The sequence below is a fragment of the Cucurbita maxima genome, unplaced genomic scaffold (genome assembly GCF_002738345.1).
Source record: "Cucurbita maxima cultivar Rimu unplaced genomic scaffold, Cmax_1.0 Cma_Scf00011, whole genome shotgun sequence".
Taxonomy (NCBI): Eukaryota; Viridiplantae; Streptophyta; class Magnoliopsida; order Cucurbitales; family Cucurbitaceae; genus Cucurbita; species Cucurbita maxima.
This window is the reverse complement of record NW_019272027.1, coordinates 3,444,617-3,463,358: the sequence shown is the minus strand read 5'-3', so window position 1 is coordinate 3,463,358 and position 18,742 is coordinate 3,444,617. Positions and strand designations below refer to the sequence as shown.

Below are 18,742 nucleotides of genomic sequence, written 5' to 3'. Positions count from 1 at the left end.
CTCATACGCTATTAGAATCTTGAACTTGGCTACCCAGTGTTTACCGTGGACACGATAACAGGTACACCAGAGATGCGTCCTTCTCGATCCTCTCATATGATAGAGGAAGAATTTGAGAATCGTGAAGATCGGTGGATTTTGCCAAATTAATAAAAATAAAATATTTTAACTTTGAAGCAACCAGAGTTGAGAATAGCTTAACCATGGTTAGAGTGAACGCGGTGGCTGCTGCAGACGTCCGGTTTCTATAAATAGCAGTCGATTCCCCAAATTTGGTTCTCCCGTCTCTCTACGCTTCTGTGTCATTGGAAGCGTGGTAGAGAGAGAGAGAGAGAACGATAACGCATCGCAATCTCTTTATTTAGTTTCGTTTTCATCCACCCGGCCTCATATTTCTTAGGTAATTTTCCATTATTCCCGAATTTCTTTTCTTAATTCGCAGATCTAGCGGTTTTCGCTTCCTTCTTGGTGCTGTTTTGATGGTTTAGGGTTGCGTTTTTTTCTGGGGTTTTTTGTTCGGGAAGTTCATTAGTTGAGTCTGGTGGAAGGGATGAATCATGTTGCATGTGCTGTTTTGTTGTTCACTTGTAATGAGTTCTGGAGAATTTTAGGCCTTGTATCCGTCTTGTGTTCATTTTCGTCTTCATTTCTAGAATTTGGCATGTTCTGTAGGTTTTCGTGTGATTAGATTTCTCTTTTCAAGCCTCAACCCGTTTTAGGGCTTGGCTGAGGCCCCGAGACGGGTTGATTTCGAATCTTTTTGGTTCTCCCTGTGTTTTCTTTTGTGCATTAGCTCGGAATAAGGATTGAGCCTTTTCTAGTTTTTTTTTTTTTTTTTTTAAGAAAGTTTTTCTGTTCTGAATTTCCATCGGCAGAACGTTTGATTTTGCAAACTCGATGGTTATATCCTCTGGAAACATAGTGATTGTTGGTTACGGTGGCCGATGGTGATTATTCGAACTCTTGTGATCTTACAATTGGTTCAAAAGTTCTCCAATAGTTCGGCAAGCAAGATTATTTTTTATTTATTTTTATTTATTTATTATTATTATTATTTTTTTTGTAGTTGCGGTTTGGTATTATTAATGTGCATAGTTATGAAGAAAGTAAATTTTCATAGTTGTCTATATGAAGTTTGTACGGTTTTCTCAACTTATTCTTTGCCTTTTTCTTTTCAGTCTTTGAGTTATATTTTCCGTTTCTTCGTTATGGCTGCCACTGCAACTGCTGTCTCTGTTGAACCACGATATGCACCAGAGGATCCAACCCTCCCAAAACCATGGAAAGGTTTAGTTGATGGGAAGACTGGGTATCTTTACTTTTGGAATCCAGAAACTAATGCCACCCAATACGAGAGACCTGTGCCTGCTGCTCCCCTGAATTCATCAATAGGGTCTATTAGTTCTTCGGTTCAAATTCAAAAGCAAGCCCCAGGCCACTCTTATTATAACAATTTCAATGAAAACAATGATAAGTACGGAAGAAGTGTCCATGAGGCACCGAAACACGAGGTAGAGTCCAATATTAGTTCTCTTTTTTATTCTATTAAAAAAGAAAATATTAATTTGTTAGAATCTTCTTCCTTCATGATCCTTCTGGTACTGAAACTTTTGTGGCCACTAGGACCAACTCTTTTTTTTTTTTTTTTTTTTAATGTTTTTCCATTTTTTCCCCTTGGGCTTCCTTCTCTTGGTATCAAAATAAAATTTCTATGGGAAATTGGCCTTACAGTGCGTTTAGATGGTTTACGTTTTGTTCAAATTTTTATTTGTTTATTTATTTTGCTTCATAACAAGAGATGTCATCATTTTTTTTTTTTTTTTTTGCTTCTGTATTCTTATTCCAACTTGGATACTAATGTCCTTAGAATATCTTTGTATGGTTGAATATTATTATTCAATAAATCAAGTGAAGTTTATAAATTTGAGGACTTGAAAAGTTCTGCTCAACTCATTTCTTGGAATGATTTTGGATGTCATTTTGGCTCTTTAACACAAAACAAATTCGGGCAAGCCTATTAGATGTGAATGTGTAATGAGTATTATGTATTAAATCATATGATTGATGTGACCCAATTTTACTTCAGGTAGCAAGGGGTGAGACATTTCATTCAAACGGTACCTCAAATGGAACACCTAGTACTGGGCATGGAGTAACACAGTTGAAAGTGCATAGACCATCAGATGCAGGAAGTGGTTTATCTGCTGAGGCTTATCGTCAACGACATGAAATAACTTTTTCGGTGAATGCTAATTTCAAAGTCTTTTAAAGTAGCCACTAAAATTTGTACTTATTTTTTCTTAGAGCTGATTAGATTTTTCTGCTTGTTTTTTTTTTTTTTTTTTTTTTTTTTTAATAATTTGTTTGATATTATTTTGATCATCTATCCTTATTNTTTTTTTTTTTTTTTTTTTTTTTTTTTTTTTTTTTTTTTTTTTTTTTTTTTTTTTTAATAATTTGTTTGATATTATTTTGATCATCTATCCTTATTTACACAAGCCAAATTTCTTGATGTTCATATATTAGTTATTTGAGTAAAATTAACCGTTCTGTTAATTCATTTCATAGGGAGACAATGTGCCACTGCCATTTACATCATTTGAAGCCACTGGTTTCCCACCTGAGATTCTTAGGGAGGTACTTTCCACTTTGCTCTATGCCTTTGTTGATAAATCTTTGTAGAATATCCACAGCTGACAATTCTGTAGGAATGTTCAGCAATCTAAAACAAATATTTCTGCTCAAAGTTAAGTGGTTACTGGGGTCATGTTAATTTTTTTCGTCACCTGTACTTTTTTTGTCGCAGGTGCGATATTTGCTCCTGGGAGGAGCTAATGTCGTACGCTGTGGGGCCCTCTTTGTTTGGGGGCTTTAATTTGGCGTGCCCTTTTATGGTGGACCAATTTGTGGGAAGGGCTTTCCGAATCACCCATATTTGCAGCCGGGACTGCCGTTGGTGATGATTCAGTCTTCCACTAAGTTCATACGAAAGAAGAGGCCTCCTCCTTCTGCTGCTTGCAATCAGCAAGCATTTGCCGCATGCATATGGGGGATGATGCTTCTTCTGGAGTTAGTGTATTCTTCTAAAAATCGAAAAATGAAAACCAACCAGATATTTTGAAGCCTCCTCTGCTTAATAGGGGTGACTTTTCCAGGTACATAATGCAGGGTTCTCTGCTCCAACTCCAATTCAAGCGCAGTCATGGCCAATTGCTCTTCAAAGTAGGGATATTGTAGCTATTGCTAAAACTGGCTCAGGGAAAACTCTTGGGTACTTAATACCAGGTTTTATTCATCTCAAACGCATTCGAAATGATCCTAAGCTAGGTCCCACTGTTTTGGTGTTGTCGCCAACAAGGGAGCTGGCAACACAGATTCAAGATGAAGCTGTGAAATTTGCGAGGTCATCCAAAATCTCATGTGTGGTATGTTTGTTCTAATATGAATTTTTGTTTATTGAGTTTGATTGGAGCTTTGTCATTCCTGCTCCAAATTGTTGCTAGTTTATCCATTTTCTTCTGGTTTTCATGCTTGCTAATTTCATGCCTAAAACATATCGTACATATTGTTGTTCAGTGCACTGAATTGGTTTTAATTAAGTGCTTTCTCCAGAAAAAAATATTTTATAGTAATGACATGCTTTTCGAATCTCTTCAATAATAAGCAATACAATGTTAAATATTTGGAGGAACACTTTGGAACACGAACATGCTGCAAGTTGTTTGATGCATTTCCTGTGGACCTGGTTCTAGAAGCACCCCATGATCTTGTTTGTCTTTAGCTTCTTTTTTACTTCTCTCTTATCAGTTTGTAACTGCTAAGCATGCTGAAATGGGATTAATAATATTATCTCTCTTTTGGACGCAAATTACTCATATTCTCTTACTTGTGATTTGAAGTGTATATATGGAGGAGCACCAAAGGGTCCACAATTGAGGGATATTGACCGTGGAGTAGATATTGTAGTTGCAACTCCTGGTCGTTTGAATGATATTCTTGAGATGAGGAGAATCAGTCTCCATCAGGTTTCTTATCTTGTACTAGATGAGGCTGACCGAATGCTGGATATGGGATTCGAACCCCAGATAAGAAAGATTGTAAAGGAGGTTCCTGCTCGCCGGCAGACCCTAATGTACACAGCTACTTGGCCGAAAGAAGTTCGAAAAATTTCGTCAGATCTACTTGTTAATCCTATTCAAGTCAATATTGGTAATGTCGATGAGCTTGTTGCCAACAAGGCAATCACTCAGGTATGAACTTAACTGTACCTGGTTTCAATATTTGGGAACAGCTTTCTATTAGTCGATACGCTGCATTATTAGTATTTTCATATGTTCTTTAAATATAATTTGTGGGTATTTGTGCTTGAATTGGCTAAAATTTGAGAATTTTGACATATATATTTCCTTGTTCTACATTGTAGCATATTGAAGCATTAGCGCCTTTGGAGAAGCATAGACGATTGGAACAGATATTGAGATCTCAAGAACCAGGATCTAAAATAATAGTTTTTTGTTCTACAAAAAAAATGTGTGATCAACTTGCTCGCAACCTTACTCGCCAGTTTGGAGCTGCTGCAATCCATGGAGACAAATCCCAAGGCGAGAGAGATCATGTTCTCGGTCAATTTCGCACTGGGAGGACTCCCATACTCGTAGCTACTGATGTTGCAGCTAGGGGATTGGATATTAAAGATATCAGGTTTGCATTGATGTATATTGTTCATTTTCTATATATTTTGTAGGTTGATTGCAAAATGAATTATAATTTAGGCTTTCTATAGTCAATAGCCGAACTGGTTCTATGCATCATATGATTGTATCTCGGTTGCGTACTTCATTACAGGGTTGTTATCAACTATGACTTCCCGACCGGAGTGGAGGATTATGTCCATAGGATTGGTCGAACCGGAAGAGCAGGTGCTACTGGTATTGCTTACACATTCTTCAGCGAGCAGGACGCCAAGTATGCTTCAGATCTGATTAAAATTTTGGAGGGAGCTAACCAGCAAGTCCCATCGCAACTTCGGGATATGGCTTCCCGAAGTTATGGAATGGCCAAGTTTAGGCGTTGGGGTTCTGGCTCTGACGGGGGTCGTGGTGGGCGCAATTTTTCGAGTTCTGGTGGGCGGGGTGGGCGTGGATCGTCTTTCTTTTCTTCTGCCAAGCCAGAACGAGGTGGTGGCTTTGACTCACGTGAAAGGTACTAAATTGTTTCGAGTACATCAGGGGAACAACTCTAAAGAAGGTCCTGGTGATGTTTTAATGGGTTATTTTCCCTTGTGACAGGTCTGATTTTGGATACAACCGTGCTCGCAGTCGGAGTCCTCCACGCGGTTTTCACAATCGTAACATTCCACCTCGGGGAAATGAAAATGGTAGTAAGAATGGTTCTGCAAACTGGAGCCTAGGCCGAAGTCGAAGCCGAAGTCCTAACCGTTTCAACCGGGCTCCTGCAGTACGAGAACGCGAACGTGATCGGTCTCCAGGGAAGGTGAACGGTGGAGGATACGAAAAGAGTACTCGGCCATATCCTCGAGAAGAAGACGAGGAGGGCATGATCCCACAAGATTGAGTAAGGGCATGCAAACAAGGATAATAGGCATATTCTGGTTCTTGAAGGGAAAAGGTGAGTCTTCCATGCATATTCTGGTTGTTGTGTTAGTGTGCCAGAATCCTCTGATATTTGATCAATCAGGCCTTATTATGATTATTATTATTATTATTTTATTAAAATCTTTGAGGAGGGTTGGAGGGGAGTTGTTTTGAATTCAAATACAAACATGTTATGAACTGTAATTGGACTTAAATTGTATATGTACTGACACTTACATTTTAATTCTAATTTTTTTTTTTTCTTTTTTACTTCAGTATATACAAAACAATGAAATTATACATTTAGGTTTATGAAATAACTGGATTGTTCGAGGCTTGTTACCTATGGTTGCATGTTGGTTGTTTTGGTCATATTTGTCTAAGACGTGTTGTTCAGGCTCGCATGCTCATTTCACCCCTCTTTTACTTTCCATTATGATACGAGGGGTGTATGATTGGTTATCAAAATCATGTCTACATCCGTCAAGGCTAAAATGCTTGTACTATAGGGAATGTGACTAGTTGTCAATTTTTTTTACCTGTATGCTATCAAAGTAGTCGTAGTTGTTTATTTATTTTTAGCTTAAATGTGATTTGAGACTCAAGCATATATCAATATTGTCTATTTGTGATGCATACCGAGCATATGATAATTAGAAAAATAATAAACTCTTGGATTTTATATAAATACCTATTTTTAAGCATGGGAGCCTAAACCTTCATCAAAACTCTATTGTGTTAACTTAATTTTTTCTACCCCTCTCTCAACACCTTTAGAGAGGCACGCTAGTCAGAACGAATCCTATTTCGGCTATTACCTTCTCCATTACTATGTTCTCATATGCAGAAATACCTCGTTAGCCGGTTTTTGTATTACTATGTTCTCATATGTAGAAATACCCCGTTAGCCGGTTTTTGTAGTAAATTTTATTTGTTTTTTTGCCGCTTTGGGTTGTGGGACTTACTTCCTAGCCCTAGTGGGAGTAGTAACTAGCGTTATAGGTCTTTGGGTGGCTGGAAGATTGCCTCGAGTAAGTAAGTCCGTTTGGGAGACCGAAGGCAATTCTCCCTGCATCGGACACGTAGCTTACTGAATCAGTTGCGACACGGATGAGAATGCATGCTCCGAAAGATAGGGTCGAGTTTGATACATCAAACATCTACTCAATATCCTTGTATGAATCTACAATCACTACACGAGATGAACATTGGTTTGGTGAATTAAAGTTGACGTTACGTGTAATAGGACTCCCAATTACTGCGCGTGATTGTATACTGAGGTGCTCCCTACCGGTTGTTGGAACGAGCCGAGTCGGGCCTTGATTTAGAAAGATTCAAGGTCAAACAAAATAGGGGTCACCAATTTCCCATCTCATTGGGGGTGGGGCGAAAAACGAATTGACATCTCGAGACAACCTTTTCAGGCGAAGTCCATCCGAACCGTCCAATAAAGAATAAGAAAAGAACAAAGCGCCAATCGCGTGCGAAATGCATGCAGAACGGACACGGATAAAACAAAAAAGTGTAGAGAAAGATATAAATTTATTAATATAAGAAATAAATTTTGAAGAAATATCTACATTATTTCCACTCTCAATTTATTCCACTTATAATGTTTAACACATTAATTAAAATATTAATAATTATTATTATAAGTTAAAACATTAAACATACCACAATAATTGTAAAACAAAATATCGAAATTTTGGAGGTGGATACGTGTCGAACAAACTAAAGTTTTAAACCGTCGTAATTTTTAAGTTAATAAATAATTTCACATTTTTAAATAAATTTATTTATTTTTATTGTTAATATTAAGTTTACTCGAAATATTTTGTTAATTATTTATTTATATTTCTTCAATATATTTTTTTTTTACCATGAAAATATTTTACCATTTAAAACAATTTCTGTAATTTATTTTTTATTTTTAATATTTTTTATTTCCACAAAGGAGTTAGGGGAGAAGGTGGGTTTGTTTTAAACTTCTACTGTAACTCATCTCCAAAACTCTTAAACCCTAAACCCATAGAACTCACAAGCTTACAGGTGAGTTGCCATGGCGTCCAAAGCGCATCCCCTTTTCTCCGCCATTCCACACTTCCTAACTTGGCGGAGCCTCAGCTTTCGCACCGTTTGTTGCGGCCGCATGGGCTTCGCTTCTCAATCTCAACAGCAGCGTGATCCCACCGATGCAATCTCAGGCCGGACCAAGGTTCTCGAATCTTTCAAAGAAGAATTCGAGATTGGATCGCGCTTGATTACGTTGGAAACTGGGAAGATCGCTCGGTTTGCTAATGGCGCCGCGGTTTTGGGCATGGAGGAGACTAAGGTTTTGTCCACCGTTACCTCTGCTAAGGGGGACGCTGTTTGTTCTGATTTTTTGCCTCTCACGGTATGTTTGTTCTTCAGTTTTTTTTTTCTTTTTTGAATTACTGTATTGATTTATTTGAAGAAAATGTTGAGACTTTCATGATCGGTTGGTGGATGAGAAACAGAGATAATTGATTTTAGCCACTTATTCGCGAAATGAGCATCACAAGCACGAGTAGAATGTTGTGTTGGAAACATTTTTCAGTGCAAGATTTTGTTTCCTTCATGTTTCCGTTTGGCTTTTTCGATTTTTTCTTCATCATAATCTGGAGAAGTGAGGATTTGAGGACCCTTATGGTCTGGAGTATCAATTAGAATTTATAATCATATTTGTGGCACTGGCTCTTACCGAGGGGATGAACACTTGCTGTACTACTGGTGCTGCAGTCCATTAGAAATGATTGTTCAATCTTTATTTGGCCACATTTTCCTTTTGATGATATTCCATTCTTTTAATATTCGTTATTGGGTGTTTGGTTGCGTCGTATATTCTTCCTCACCATTTACTGGTGTGTCCGTAATGGAGGAAGGTTTTGAGGATTTATTTCATCTTTTTAGGTGGATTATCAAGAGAAGCAATTTGCACAAGGTGTTATTCCAAGTACATTCATGAGGAGAGAGGGGGCTCCTAAAGAGCGTGAACTTTTATGTGGTCGCATTATAGATCGTCCGATTAGGCCATTATTTCCCAGTGGATTTTACCATGAGGTCCAGGTATGTATTTTGAGTTTAGGTTCTTATGTTCGTAATACTACTTCGGTTAATTATCACGTTACAATCTTTGGCATGCCTCTTGTGTGACCCATTTTGTCTTAATGACTTTAACGTATGTTCCCTAATCAAAGGTAATGGCCAGCGTTCTTTCTTCCGATGGTAAACAAGATCCAGGTGTTATGGCAGCTAATGCAACATCTGCTGCCCTTATGTTATCAGATATACCCTGGGGTGGCCCCATAGGCGTGATTCGTATTGGAAGAGTTGATGGGCAGTTTGTTGTCAACCCGACTATGGATGAGGTAATCACAGTGGTGCTTGACTGCTCCCTCCACCCTCGTTATATTTTTTGCATGCATACAAACAAAGTTGTGTCCATTTGTGGTTTTTTTGGTTGCCTGATTGTTGTCTTTCTATGAACTTGCAAGAATACCAAATTGGTTTTTTTTTTTTTTTTAAACAGCGAAGTTTTACTTCTGATTCAGTTTTTCTTCCACCACTCTCCATCATGAAGCTAAGAATTAAATTTTGTTTCTCCACGACTTTGAAAATTTAATTCTGTTTACTAGTACTAATTGGCTTCTGGATTCTTATGCAGATTCCTTTTTAATATTGTGAATTCTCACCTTAACATTTATCTTGTATTGAGACCCTCTCATGCAACCCTTCCATTCCTGTGCCAGTCTCGAGATAAAACATACAACTTTTTTCTTACAATGGACCCTTTGGTTCAAACATTTTATGATATAATATCTAAGGTCATACTTTTCTGTGGTCTTACATGTGATTCAGTTCAGTGTTTCTATGAGGTGCTTCTAGACCCTTCATTCCCTCAATTCCCCAAGGAGACACTCCACGCTCTGCAAACAATTCTTCTTATTTATTTTTTATTTTCAATGAAAAGAAACATTAAAATAAGTTGTTTAAAAGCCTATTAAACACTCTCCTTAAAAAGACCACATTTCTTTAATTTTTAATAATCTCATTATTGATCATCCTATGTTCTTGCATACATAAAATCTGTATTAGTATTTCCCTATTGTGTGCTTCATAAAAACAGATTGAGAGTGCTATTGCAATTTAATTCACTCACATTATAGAAAACACTAGTTCAGTGCAGTTTGGGTAAAAACTATGGAAATGACAAAATAGTTAACTGTTATGTGTTCGCCAACATAAAGATCGTGTAGTCAGATTTCTCCTATTTATGAGTTAGCTTTGGATATAATGCAGCTTAACTTGAGCGATCTCAACTTAGTATATGCCTGTACAAGGGAGAAAACTTTGATGATTGATGTTCAAGCATGTGAAATCACTGAAAAAGATCTTGAAGCTGGATTGAGGTTGGCACATCCTGAAGTGAGTTATGAGGATTTATCCTAATTCGTTTAGACTTTTTGTACTGATTGTTTTTTCTACTAATATCACCGACTTTGATATTTTAGGCAGTTAAGTTTCTTGAACCTCAAATCAGACTGGCTGCTAAAGCTGGAAAGCTGAAGAAAGAATACAAGTTGTCCATGTTATCGGATAGTACGATGGAAAAAGTTACCAAGTTAGCCGAAGCCCCTATTGAAGCTGTTTTCACTGACCACTCTTATGGCAAGGTATTTACTAATTATTTGCAAGATGAATGTTTGATTTAATTATTTTTATAATCACTAATTGCATAGTTTTAATTTTTTTTTCTAATATTTAGTTTGAACGTGGAGAAGCCTTAGATAAGATCACAAAAGATGTAGAGAAAGTGTTTGAAGAAGAATGCGATGAAGAAGGCTTGAAGGTTTTGCCAAAAGCAGTAGACAGAGTCAGGAAAAAGGTATGCATATGACAATACAATTATAAACATTTGAAAGATGTTTCTCTTTTTCATATTATGCAAAATTGGAATTTGAGTCATAGTAGGTGAGTAAGGGCTTGAGTTTCTTTATAGTTAATAATACATTATTTTTTCTGTTCATTCTTTCTTAAAATAATTTTCGATTATTATAAAATTTTGACATCATATTATCATCTTTAAAATGTCGATTTGAAGCTTACTGTCTCCTTATATTTCAAAGTTGATAATTCAGTGAAATCCATGTAATTTGTCTATCTATCCAAATCACTATTTCCACAAGTGTAGTTTTCTCTAGGGTCCCTGTACTACATCATTCTTATGGATGGATTTTGATTTTGGGATAAACGTAACTGGATGGAGACCTGGTTTTCAAATGAAGTACAAGGCACATGATTTTTTATTCAGTCATAAAGTTTTGAATATATTCATCCTTATTCTCTCTAAGAAGATTGGTAATTTGTTAAATTTATGAAATATTAGGTTGTTCGCAGAAGGATTATTGCTGAAGGACTTAGAGTTGATGGTCGACGTCTTGATGAAGTTAGGCCATTGTATTGTGAATCCAGATATTTACCTATACTTCATGGGTCATCAATTTTTTCTCGAGGAGATACACAGGTAAGCTAAGACAGTTCTTTCATTAGTTTTTTGGGTAGTTATTATTAACCATTTTACCATCAAGTATCAGAGTTCTTTGTTACATGTTACTTACAACTTTTAATTCTAAAAAGAAAACACTTCTGATTAACTCCTACAGGTTCTATGTACTGTAACACTTGGAGCACCAGGAGAAGCTCAGCGCTTGGATTCCCTAGTTGGTCCACCAACTAAACGTTTTATGCTTCATTATAGCTTCCCCCCGTTTTCAATAAATGAAGTGGGGAAACGAGGTGGTTTAAATAGGCGTGAAGTTGGCCATGGTAAATGATTTATCTTTTTCTTCATGTTATTCAATATTTAAACTAAATTGGGTGATTAGGTCATAGGAATTAGGTGTTGGGTTCTATTTGGCAACTAAGGTTTCCGTTGGGAAATAAAGGTTCTCTTTCACATAATGTAGTTGTCAATTTCAACATTTTCAGTGAAAACCTTTAGCTTCGTCCTCCTGAGGTAAGGAGCAAAATTTAAATTTTTATTGTGAAAAAGAATCAATCCTTCATTTACTCTTGCTTTTGTTTTCAGGTTGGTGAAGGTAAAATGTTAGGTATCTGGAAAATCGTTGATAAGTAGCAAAACTTAAGAAATCCTTGGGCTCTTAATTCAAATTTAATTTTTATTTTACCTGTAGTTTTTGGTTATGATAAGCTGTAGAGAGGTTTTGAATGCAGATTTATGGAGTGAGGAGAGGAAATGTGGGAAGTTCGGATGTAGACCATCATCTACAGTATCTAGTACTCTAGAATTACTTAATGAAGATCTTTATTTAATTAAAAAGGATTTTTTTGGTAGGAACCCTTGCCGAGAAAGCTTTGCTCGCTGTGTTACCTTCTGAAGATGAATTTCCATATACTGTTCGTGTAACTTCAGAAGTCATGGCCTCAGATGGTTCAACGTCAATGGCAACTGTTTGTGGAGGTACTGTTTAATCTTGCATCAATAGAAGGCTATGCATTGATATTTTTGTGTAGAGCTTTAACATTATTTGGTTGGCTTTCTAGTTTTTCATTTTTTTTTTTAATGAGAAATGAAGATTGTATTGAGGGGTTCTCTTTTCCTCCTGCCCCTAAGTATAACTTTCTTTGGTTGAAATAAAATGTTATGTATTGTCTATATGATTTGTTGTAGTCGCAAATTGTAATGATTTGCTTGTATCCTCAATTTCTGATTCAATAATCGGATGTTTCATTTAAAATCCTACTCAAGTTAATGAAATTCTTCTTTCCCGTTTGAATCTATTTGACAAACTTGGATTACTTTATTCACATACAGTCTTCATTTTGTTATAATAAATCTTCACTAGTTATATTAATTTGAGATGATGTATTAGGATTTCATGTGATTAATAGGACTTTGTTTTTGCAGGTAGCATGGCATTGATGGATGCTGGCATTCCGATAAATGCACATGTGGCTGGTGTTTCAGTGGGTCTTGTCAGTGAAACTGATCCAACAACTGGTGCAATTATAGATTACCGTATCTTGACTGATATACTAGTAAGATTTTTGCTTGCCCACCCTGGTTTTGCTCTTTGGGTCAAAGTCAACTTTGGCTTCATTCTTTTTCTATTTGAAAATTGATGTGTCCTCTAGATCACTGATACGAAGTGCATACATGTTACATCAGCAGGAGGGACACGTGGTCTGGTTGCCAATTTTTTTAAGTACCAGCTGTTATAGTTTTAGCAATTAGACATAACTAACTAGCTAGTAGGTAGTTAGTTACTGGTTGAGAGTTGCTATAGATAATGAATTGAGAGAAGATCGGAGAGAAGAATAGATGGTTAAAAGAACGGTAGTTTGTTGATAGCTTTGAATCCACGGTGGTAATGTCTTTGCTTGGAACTTGTTAGGATTTCAATCATGTATTGTTTCGTTCTCCTTACACTTACAGTTAGCTGTGGTGTTCTCCTCTACATTTGTTTTCTAATCTTGTAACTTTCAATCTGAACTGGAAGACGTTATGCTCTGTGGTATTCCTTTCAAAAGGAAAGCAGAGAAGCTTTGGATTTCCTTTGTGAAATCAATTTTTTAGTGTATTTGGTGGCAAATGAACACACTTTTTAATGGCCAAGAAAGTTTGGAGGGAAGTATTTGAGCTAGCTAAATCTTATGTCTCTTTGCGGGTGTCCTTAGAAAGCAAGTTTAGAAATCATACTCCTTTTGTAATTAACTCTAATTGCGTTGGATTTCTTTGAAGAACACTTCAGAAATATGTGGGTTTGGATTTGATTGGTGGATTTTAGGTTGTAATACTTTTTTTAGATAAGAAACAAAATGACATTAAGAAAGGAATGGACAGACTAGGGGCTAGGGGTGGAGAGAACTGCCTCCTACAAAATTAAAGAATGCTTTCCAGTTGTTAAGGATCATGGAAAGGTTGTAACTGTGGTAGGCTGTACATTTCTACAAAATAAAAAACTCAAAAGAGGAAGACTTATCTTCAAAGATGCTTTAATTTCTTTCAGGTTCCATGTGCCACAATAATGCCGTAGCCTACATTTTCACAATGTCATAACAAGGTTGTAATATCAGGATGCAATACTACCTTTTTTTAAGTGCGGGTCTGCTTGCTCACATCTCTGACTCATCCAAAAAAAAATTTCAAGGCATGTGAAATTCTGTTAGGTCCCAAAATTATTTCCTTTATATGCATTGATTGGCCTTCCCATAGAATCTTGAAGGAAGAAAAGGTTGACTTCAAATAATTTTTATGTGAGGAAAATTTTGGTTTTCAACAATCAACCGAGTTATTAACAACAAGAAACATACCTTTCATTTATTAGACAAAAGTAGTATTACCACTACCATGGGTTGACCTAGTGGTCAATATGGGCCATGAGTATAATAAAAAGCTTATGGGGAATGAGTTGAATTCATGGTTGCCATCTACTTTAGATTTAATATTCTACATGTTTTCTTGGCAACTAAATGTAGTAGGGTCGTGCCTTTTTTCAGTTTGATAGGAGACCTTTCCTTTAGGTTGCCTCCTTTTGTGTGCCCTTATATGTTCTTGTGTTCTTTCATTTTTCTCAATGAAAGTTAGGTTATTCATAAACTAAAATAAAAATAGAAAAAAAAAAACTTTTTGGCGTCTATTAATTTGATTTGTGAGTCTGTTCCATATGGGTTTGTAGGGACTTGAAGATCATCTGGGGGATATGGACTTCAAAATAGCTGGCACACGAAAAGGAATTACAGCAATTCAGTTGGACATAAAACCTGCTGGAATTCCATTGGACATAATATGTGAGTCCCTAGAGCATGCACGCAAAGGTCGCCTGCAAATACTAGAGCACATGGAGAGTGAGATTAATGCACCACGTATTAAGGATGATGCAAACTCTCCTCGATTAGGTGGGAATTATAATTGAAATTTCTTTTTGTTGACTACAATATATTACTTAAAGCCTAATAAAGGCACTTGGTCAACGTAACCCATTGCAGTTATCTTAAAGTACACTAATGATGCTCTTCGTCGCTTAATTGGACCTCTTGGTGCTTCGAAGAAAAAAATTGAAGAGGAAACAGGTATACTTCAAATTTGTGAACTTCTGATTTTTTTTAGTTTTCAAGGTTCATCATCTCAAATGATGTTATTTCCGTGTCTTCCATGTAATGGAATTAGATCAAAATAGCATCTCTGTATAGTTCTAGAAGTCAAGTCTTTTTTATTTTTCTTGCAAGTGAAAAAAAAAGTTTTATGCCAATAATTATATTTGATGGTGTGATTGTTGTTGCATGAAGCATAAATGCACTGTCTTTTGTTATAACAATTCTTTCACTTGTGTCGTTAGTTAACGATGTGATGCTTAGCTTCTATCTGTAACATCCTTTTCTATGACTGAACTTCTGGGTTTACCAGTGCATTTTATGTCTGGACACTTATCAGAAGGCAAATGCCGCTTGAACTATCTGGATATTGTTTTTACTTCAGCTTCGATGCTCCTTGAATATTCAATTATGGTTGTTTCTTCTTCACCATGGTTTTCTTGACATGTCATGTACACTTATTATTGTTCAGGTGCACGCATATCTGTTGGTGATGGAACTCTTACCATATTGGCTAAAAATCAAGCTGTGATGGAAAAAGTACAAGAAAAGGTATACGTTCCCTTTTGGATTTGTGTAAGGAGAGCAACTCTTTGGCTGGTTTGGAAGGAAATAAATCTTTGATTTTTTTTAGAACAAGTGGAATACATAGGCTTCTTTTGTTTATAGTATACATTATTGGACTTCTTGCTGGTCTTCAAACCACAGATTTCTTTCGCAATTACAGCCTTTCCATGATTATTAGGAATTGACAACTTTTTTGTGACAGATTCTCTCTTGGTAGGCCTTGGCATGTAGCCTTTAGATGCCCCTTTCTCCATTTTTAAATAGATTTTTATACGTTTCATATATAAAAATGGGGGTATGCCTTCGTCATGTTCGTCTCTACGGCTAACTTGTGCTCCATGTTTATTTTCACATTTTAGGAGGCTACAGTATAATTATTTATACTTTATACTATGTATAGGAAAATTTGTCTGCCTCAATTTAGCAAATTTTTCTCGTGACACTCTTTTACATGCCAACTGAGGTAGATCATTGTTTTACAGGTTGATTTCACACTTGGGCGTGAGATTGAAATTGGAGGGATGTATAAAGGAGTTGTAACTTCAGTGAAAGAGTATGGTGCATTTGTTGAGTTTAATGGTGGCCAGCAAGGCCTTCTCCACATCTCAGAGTTGTCACATGATCCAGTATGCACTGAGTTCAACCAAATATCTTCATTTTTTGCGACTTTTTTTCATGAAATTAATCTAAGTCACGTGCTTCTATTTATTTTTTTTTTTCCTTAAGAGATTTACATTTCTTATGATCCAGGTCTCCCGAGTTTCAGATGTTGTATCTGTTGGTCAGAGGATTTCCTTGGTGTGCATAGGTCAAGATGTTCGTGGTAATATCAAATTGTCCCTCAAAGCAACTATGCCCCGACCAAAAGCTGAAGCTCAGAATGGAAATTCTGTTCCTTCTTTAGATCCAGTTTCTCCGGTCGGAGAAGTACCTAAGACGTGGCACGAAACTCCGAATTCTACATCCAATACTTCTCCTGTGGACACAAGTGTAGGTAGTGAGGTAAATCGTACTTCATCAATTCCATCTATCCTTATTCGGAGTGCTGAAGATTGTGATGAGGAGGACAAAAAATCCGCTGATATGAACGTGAAACTTAAGGATACTCGAAAATCGAATGCCAATTCTAGATCAGAACGCAAGTCGAAACCCTTGGCTCAGAATGGTCCAAGTAACAACGAAGTTGATGTTGAGAGCCCCATAAACGCGAGAAATCTGAAACTTGGAGTGCGAGTCAGGGCAAAGGTTTATCAGATTCGAGCTCGTGGTTTAGTTCTTGATTTGGGTGAAGGACTTCGTGGGATGTATAAATTCGAGGTACATAATCGTCGTCTTCTCCTTGAGGCCTTATATTTCGGTCTACTTCTGTGTTCTAGTGTTGAAAAGTTCCACTGTCCAATTCTACTATTTTCTTTGCTATGTTCAGGGAGACAACAGGAGCAATTTCGAAGTTGGGGATGAGTTACACGTTCAGTGTTCGAGCTTTTCGAGCAAGGGAATTCCTGTAATGTCATTGGTCGCTAACGAGTAGTCAGTTTTACATCACACATCAGGTTCTCACTTGCTGTTACAATCTGTGGCAATATCTATTATGTGCTTTGATATTGGCAGAAACAGAGCTTTGTTTCAAGCATAGAGATAGAACCGAAGTTCGAGCTGTATGGATTGCTATCAATCTCATTCTTTCACTCGTAAACGTCGGTTTGAGTTTTGAAACTATCTTTTTGCATCTTCCAGTAGCGAGTAGAAAATTTATTGCTAAATTAATGTAATCATTCTTAGTATGTGAAACTGAATCTTTGATATATTTTATCATAAGCTATCGTTCTGTAATCGTTATTAGTAGTTGAAACTGAATCATTCTTTTTCGTATTGCTCTTTCATTTATATAATTGGTCTTAAAATTAATTATTTAATCATTTGAAAAAATGAATTATAACCACTCAAGATGACGTCATAATACAAATAAAACAGAAAATAAAACTGTATATTCTATAAGGAAAAACGGTGACGTTTCGATTCAAATAGTAGTTTACTTACCGAAGAAGAATGCCACGTGGACACAAAGAAAAAAGGTCCGTCGATGAACCAAAAAGGCGTTCCACGTGGCAGTTTATATGTAACTTGGGTCCACACAGTATATTATATTATATATATATATATATATATATATATTTGTCGAGTTGTGTGAACCATCGCCTAATGGCCCTACTAAGAAAAAGAAATATTCGATGAATCTTAAAAATAATCGATTCATTGTATTTGTCTATTTCTCGGTGAGTCGTATAATTTTATCATTAATTTTTATTTTAAATTTCTAATTTCATTATTAAACATCTAATAAAATATTACAATTTTAACATTTTTTTTTTTCTTTTTATAAGATTTCGTTTAAAAAAAATATATATATATTTTTTCGTAGACAATATTTTGTTGAAATTTTCGCACAAATCAAACTTAATATTATGTGGTACTTGATTGAAGGGTACAAGAGAGGAAATTTAATTTTCACATCCAATTTAATTAAATTTAATCTCATATTATTTTTTATTCTACTTTATGTATAAAATTTAAAAGTTTTATAAATTTTCATTCTTAATTTTGTCATTTTCATTGGCTTATATATATATATATATATATATTTAGCTTTTATATTTTGCCTATACTATTAATAATTTTTTAATTATAAAAAAAAAAAATTGTGTTTGGGAACTAAGATAAGGCATCCCTTTTCCGGGGAGGGAATACAAAGAACCAATCACTTAAGACAACAAAACCTAAAAAGTGAAACCAAACAAGTTCTATTATATTCCATATCCAATCACTCCCTTTTCCACCCTACCAAATATATAAATTAAATAATAAATTTATTTATTAAATTTTTTAAATATATATTTTTTAAAAATTATGAATTTATTAGACATAAAATAATTAAAAAAAAATTACCAAAATTCGATTAAAAAGCATAAAGGGTTTTTAGAAAAATTCCATCCATAAGCTTCAAAAGGAATTATTTATTCTTTAAGAAAATGATTGAATATTCATAAAGATATAAAATTCTTGTCAACTAGGACAAAGAATAAAATTTAAGATAATTTTAATTATCAAAATTTCAATATTAATTCACTTTTTTTACCTAATTCGATAACCCGAAACTGTAAAGCTTCTTGAACCCGTGTTATACTTGAATTATAAACATTTGAACCCGTGTTATACTTGAATTATAAATATTAATTCACTTTTTAACCTAATTCGATAACCCGAAACTGTAAAGCTTATTGAACCCGTGTTATACTTGAATTATAAACATTTGAGCTAGTGTGACAAGCACTAAACTAACGTGCATGTTTTTATCGTCGTTACGTAAGAGTTCTGTACATTAACATGTTCGGATCTTGGGACCATACAACTCGTTCCATGTTCGATAAACTAACGTTCATGTTTGA

The 18,742-nt window shown here is 35.6% G+C and overlaps 2 protein-coding genes across 4 annotated transcripts; both read left to right on the top strand.

Moving 5' to 3' along the window:
• Nucleotides 1-262: 262 nt before the first annotated feature.
• LOC111486298 (DEAD-box ATP-dependent RNA helicase 14-like) lies at nt 263-5,864 on the top strand. 3 transcript variants are annotated; one of them, XM_023133366.1, is made up of 10 exons: nt 263-400; nt 1,179-1,511; nt 2,087-2,242; nt 2,569-2,637; nt 3,156-3,425; nt 3,900-4,250; nt 4,424-4,701; nt 4,846-5,202; nt 5,289-5,583; nt 5,652-5,864. In XM_023133366.1, exons 2-9 carry the CDS (start codon nt 1,209-1,211, stop codon nt 5,572-5,574), a joined length of 2,070 nt encoding a protein of 689 aa, XP_022989134.1. In that variant the 5' UTR covers nt 263-400; nt 1,179-1,208; the 3' UTR covers nt 5,575-5,583; nt 5,652-5,864. The 3 variants fall into 3 exon arrangements, with proteins under 3 accessions (XP_022989134.1, XP_022989133.1, XP_022989132.1); XM_023133365.1 differs by having other exon boundaries at nt 5,289-5,589; nt 5,643-5,864; XM_023133364.1 differs by having other exon boundaries at nt 5,289-5,864.
• Nucleotides 5,865-7,589: 1,725 nt separating this feature from the next.
• On the top strand, nt 7,590-17,148 carry LOC111486364 (polyribonucleotide nucleotidyltransferase 2, mitochondrial). The gene is made up of 16 exons (XM_023133455.1): nt 7,590-7,989; nt 8,526-8,681; nt 8,813-8,983; nt 9,915-10,040; nt 10,127-10,288; nt 10,381-10,500; nt 11,002-11,139; nt 11,279-11,441; nt 11,971-12,096; nt 12,544-12,674; nt 14,315-14,534; nt 14,625-14,708; nt 15,202-15,281; nt 15,779-15,922; nt 16,047-16,613; nt 16,723-17,148. Exons 1-16 carry the CDS (start codon nt 7,654-7,656, stop codon nt 16,825-16,827), a joined length of 2,829 nt encoding a protein of 942 aa, XP_022989223.1. The 5' UTR covers nt 7,590-7,653; the 3' UTR covers nt 16,828-17,148.
• The last annotated feature ends 1,594 nt before the right edge of the window (nt 17,149-18,742 follow it).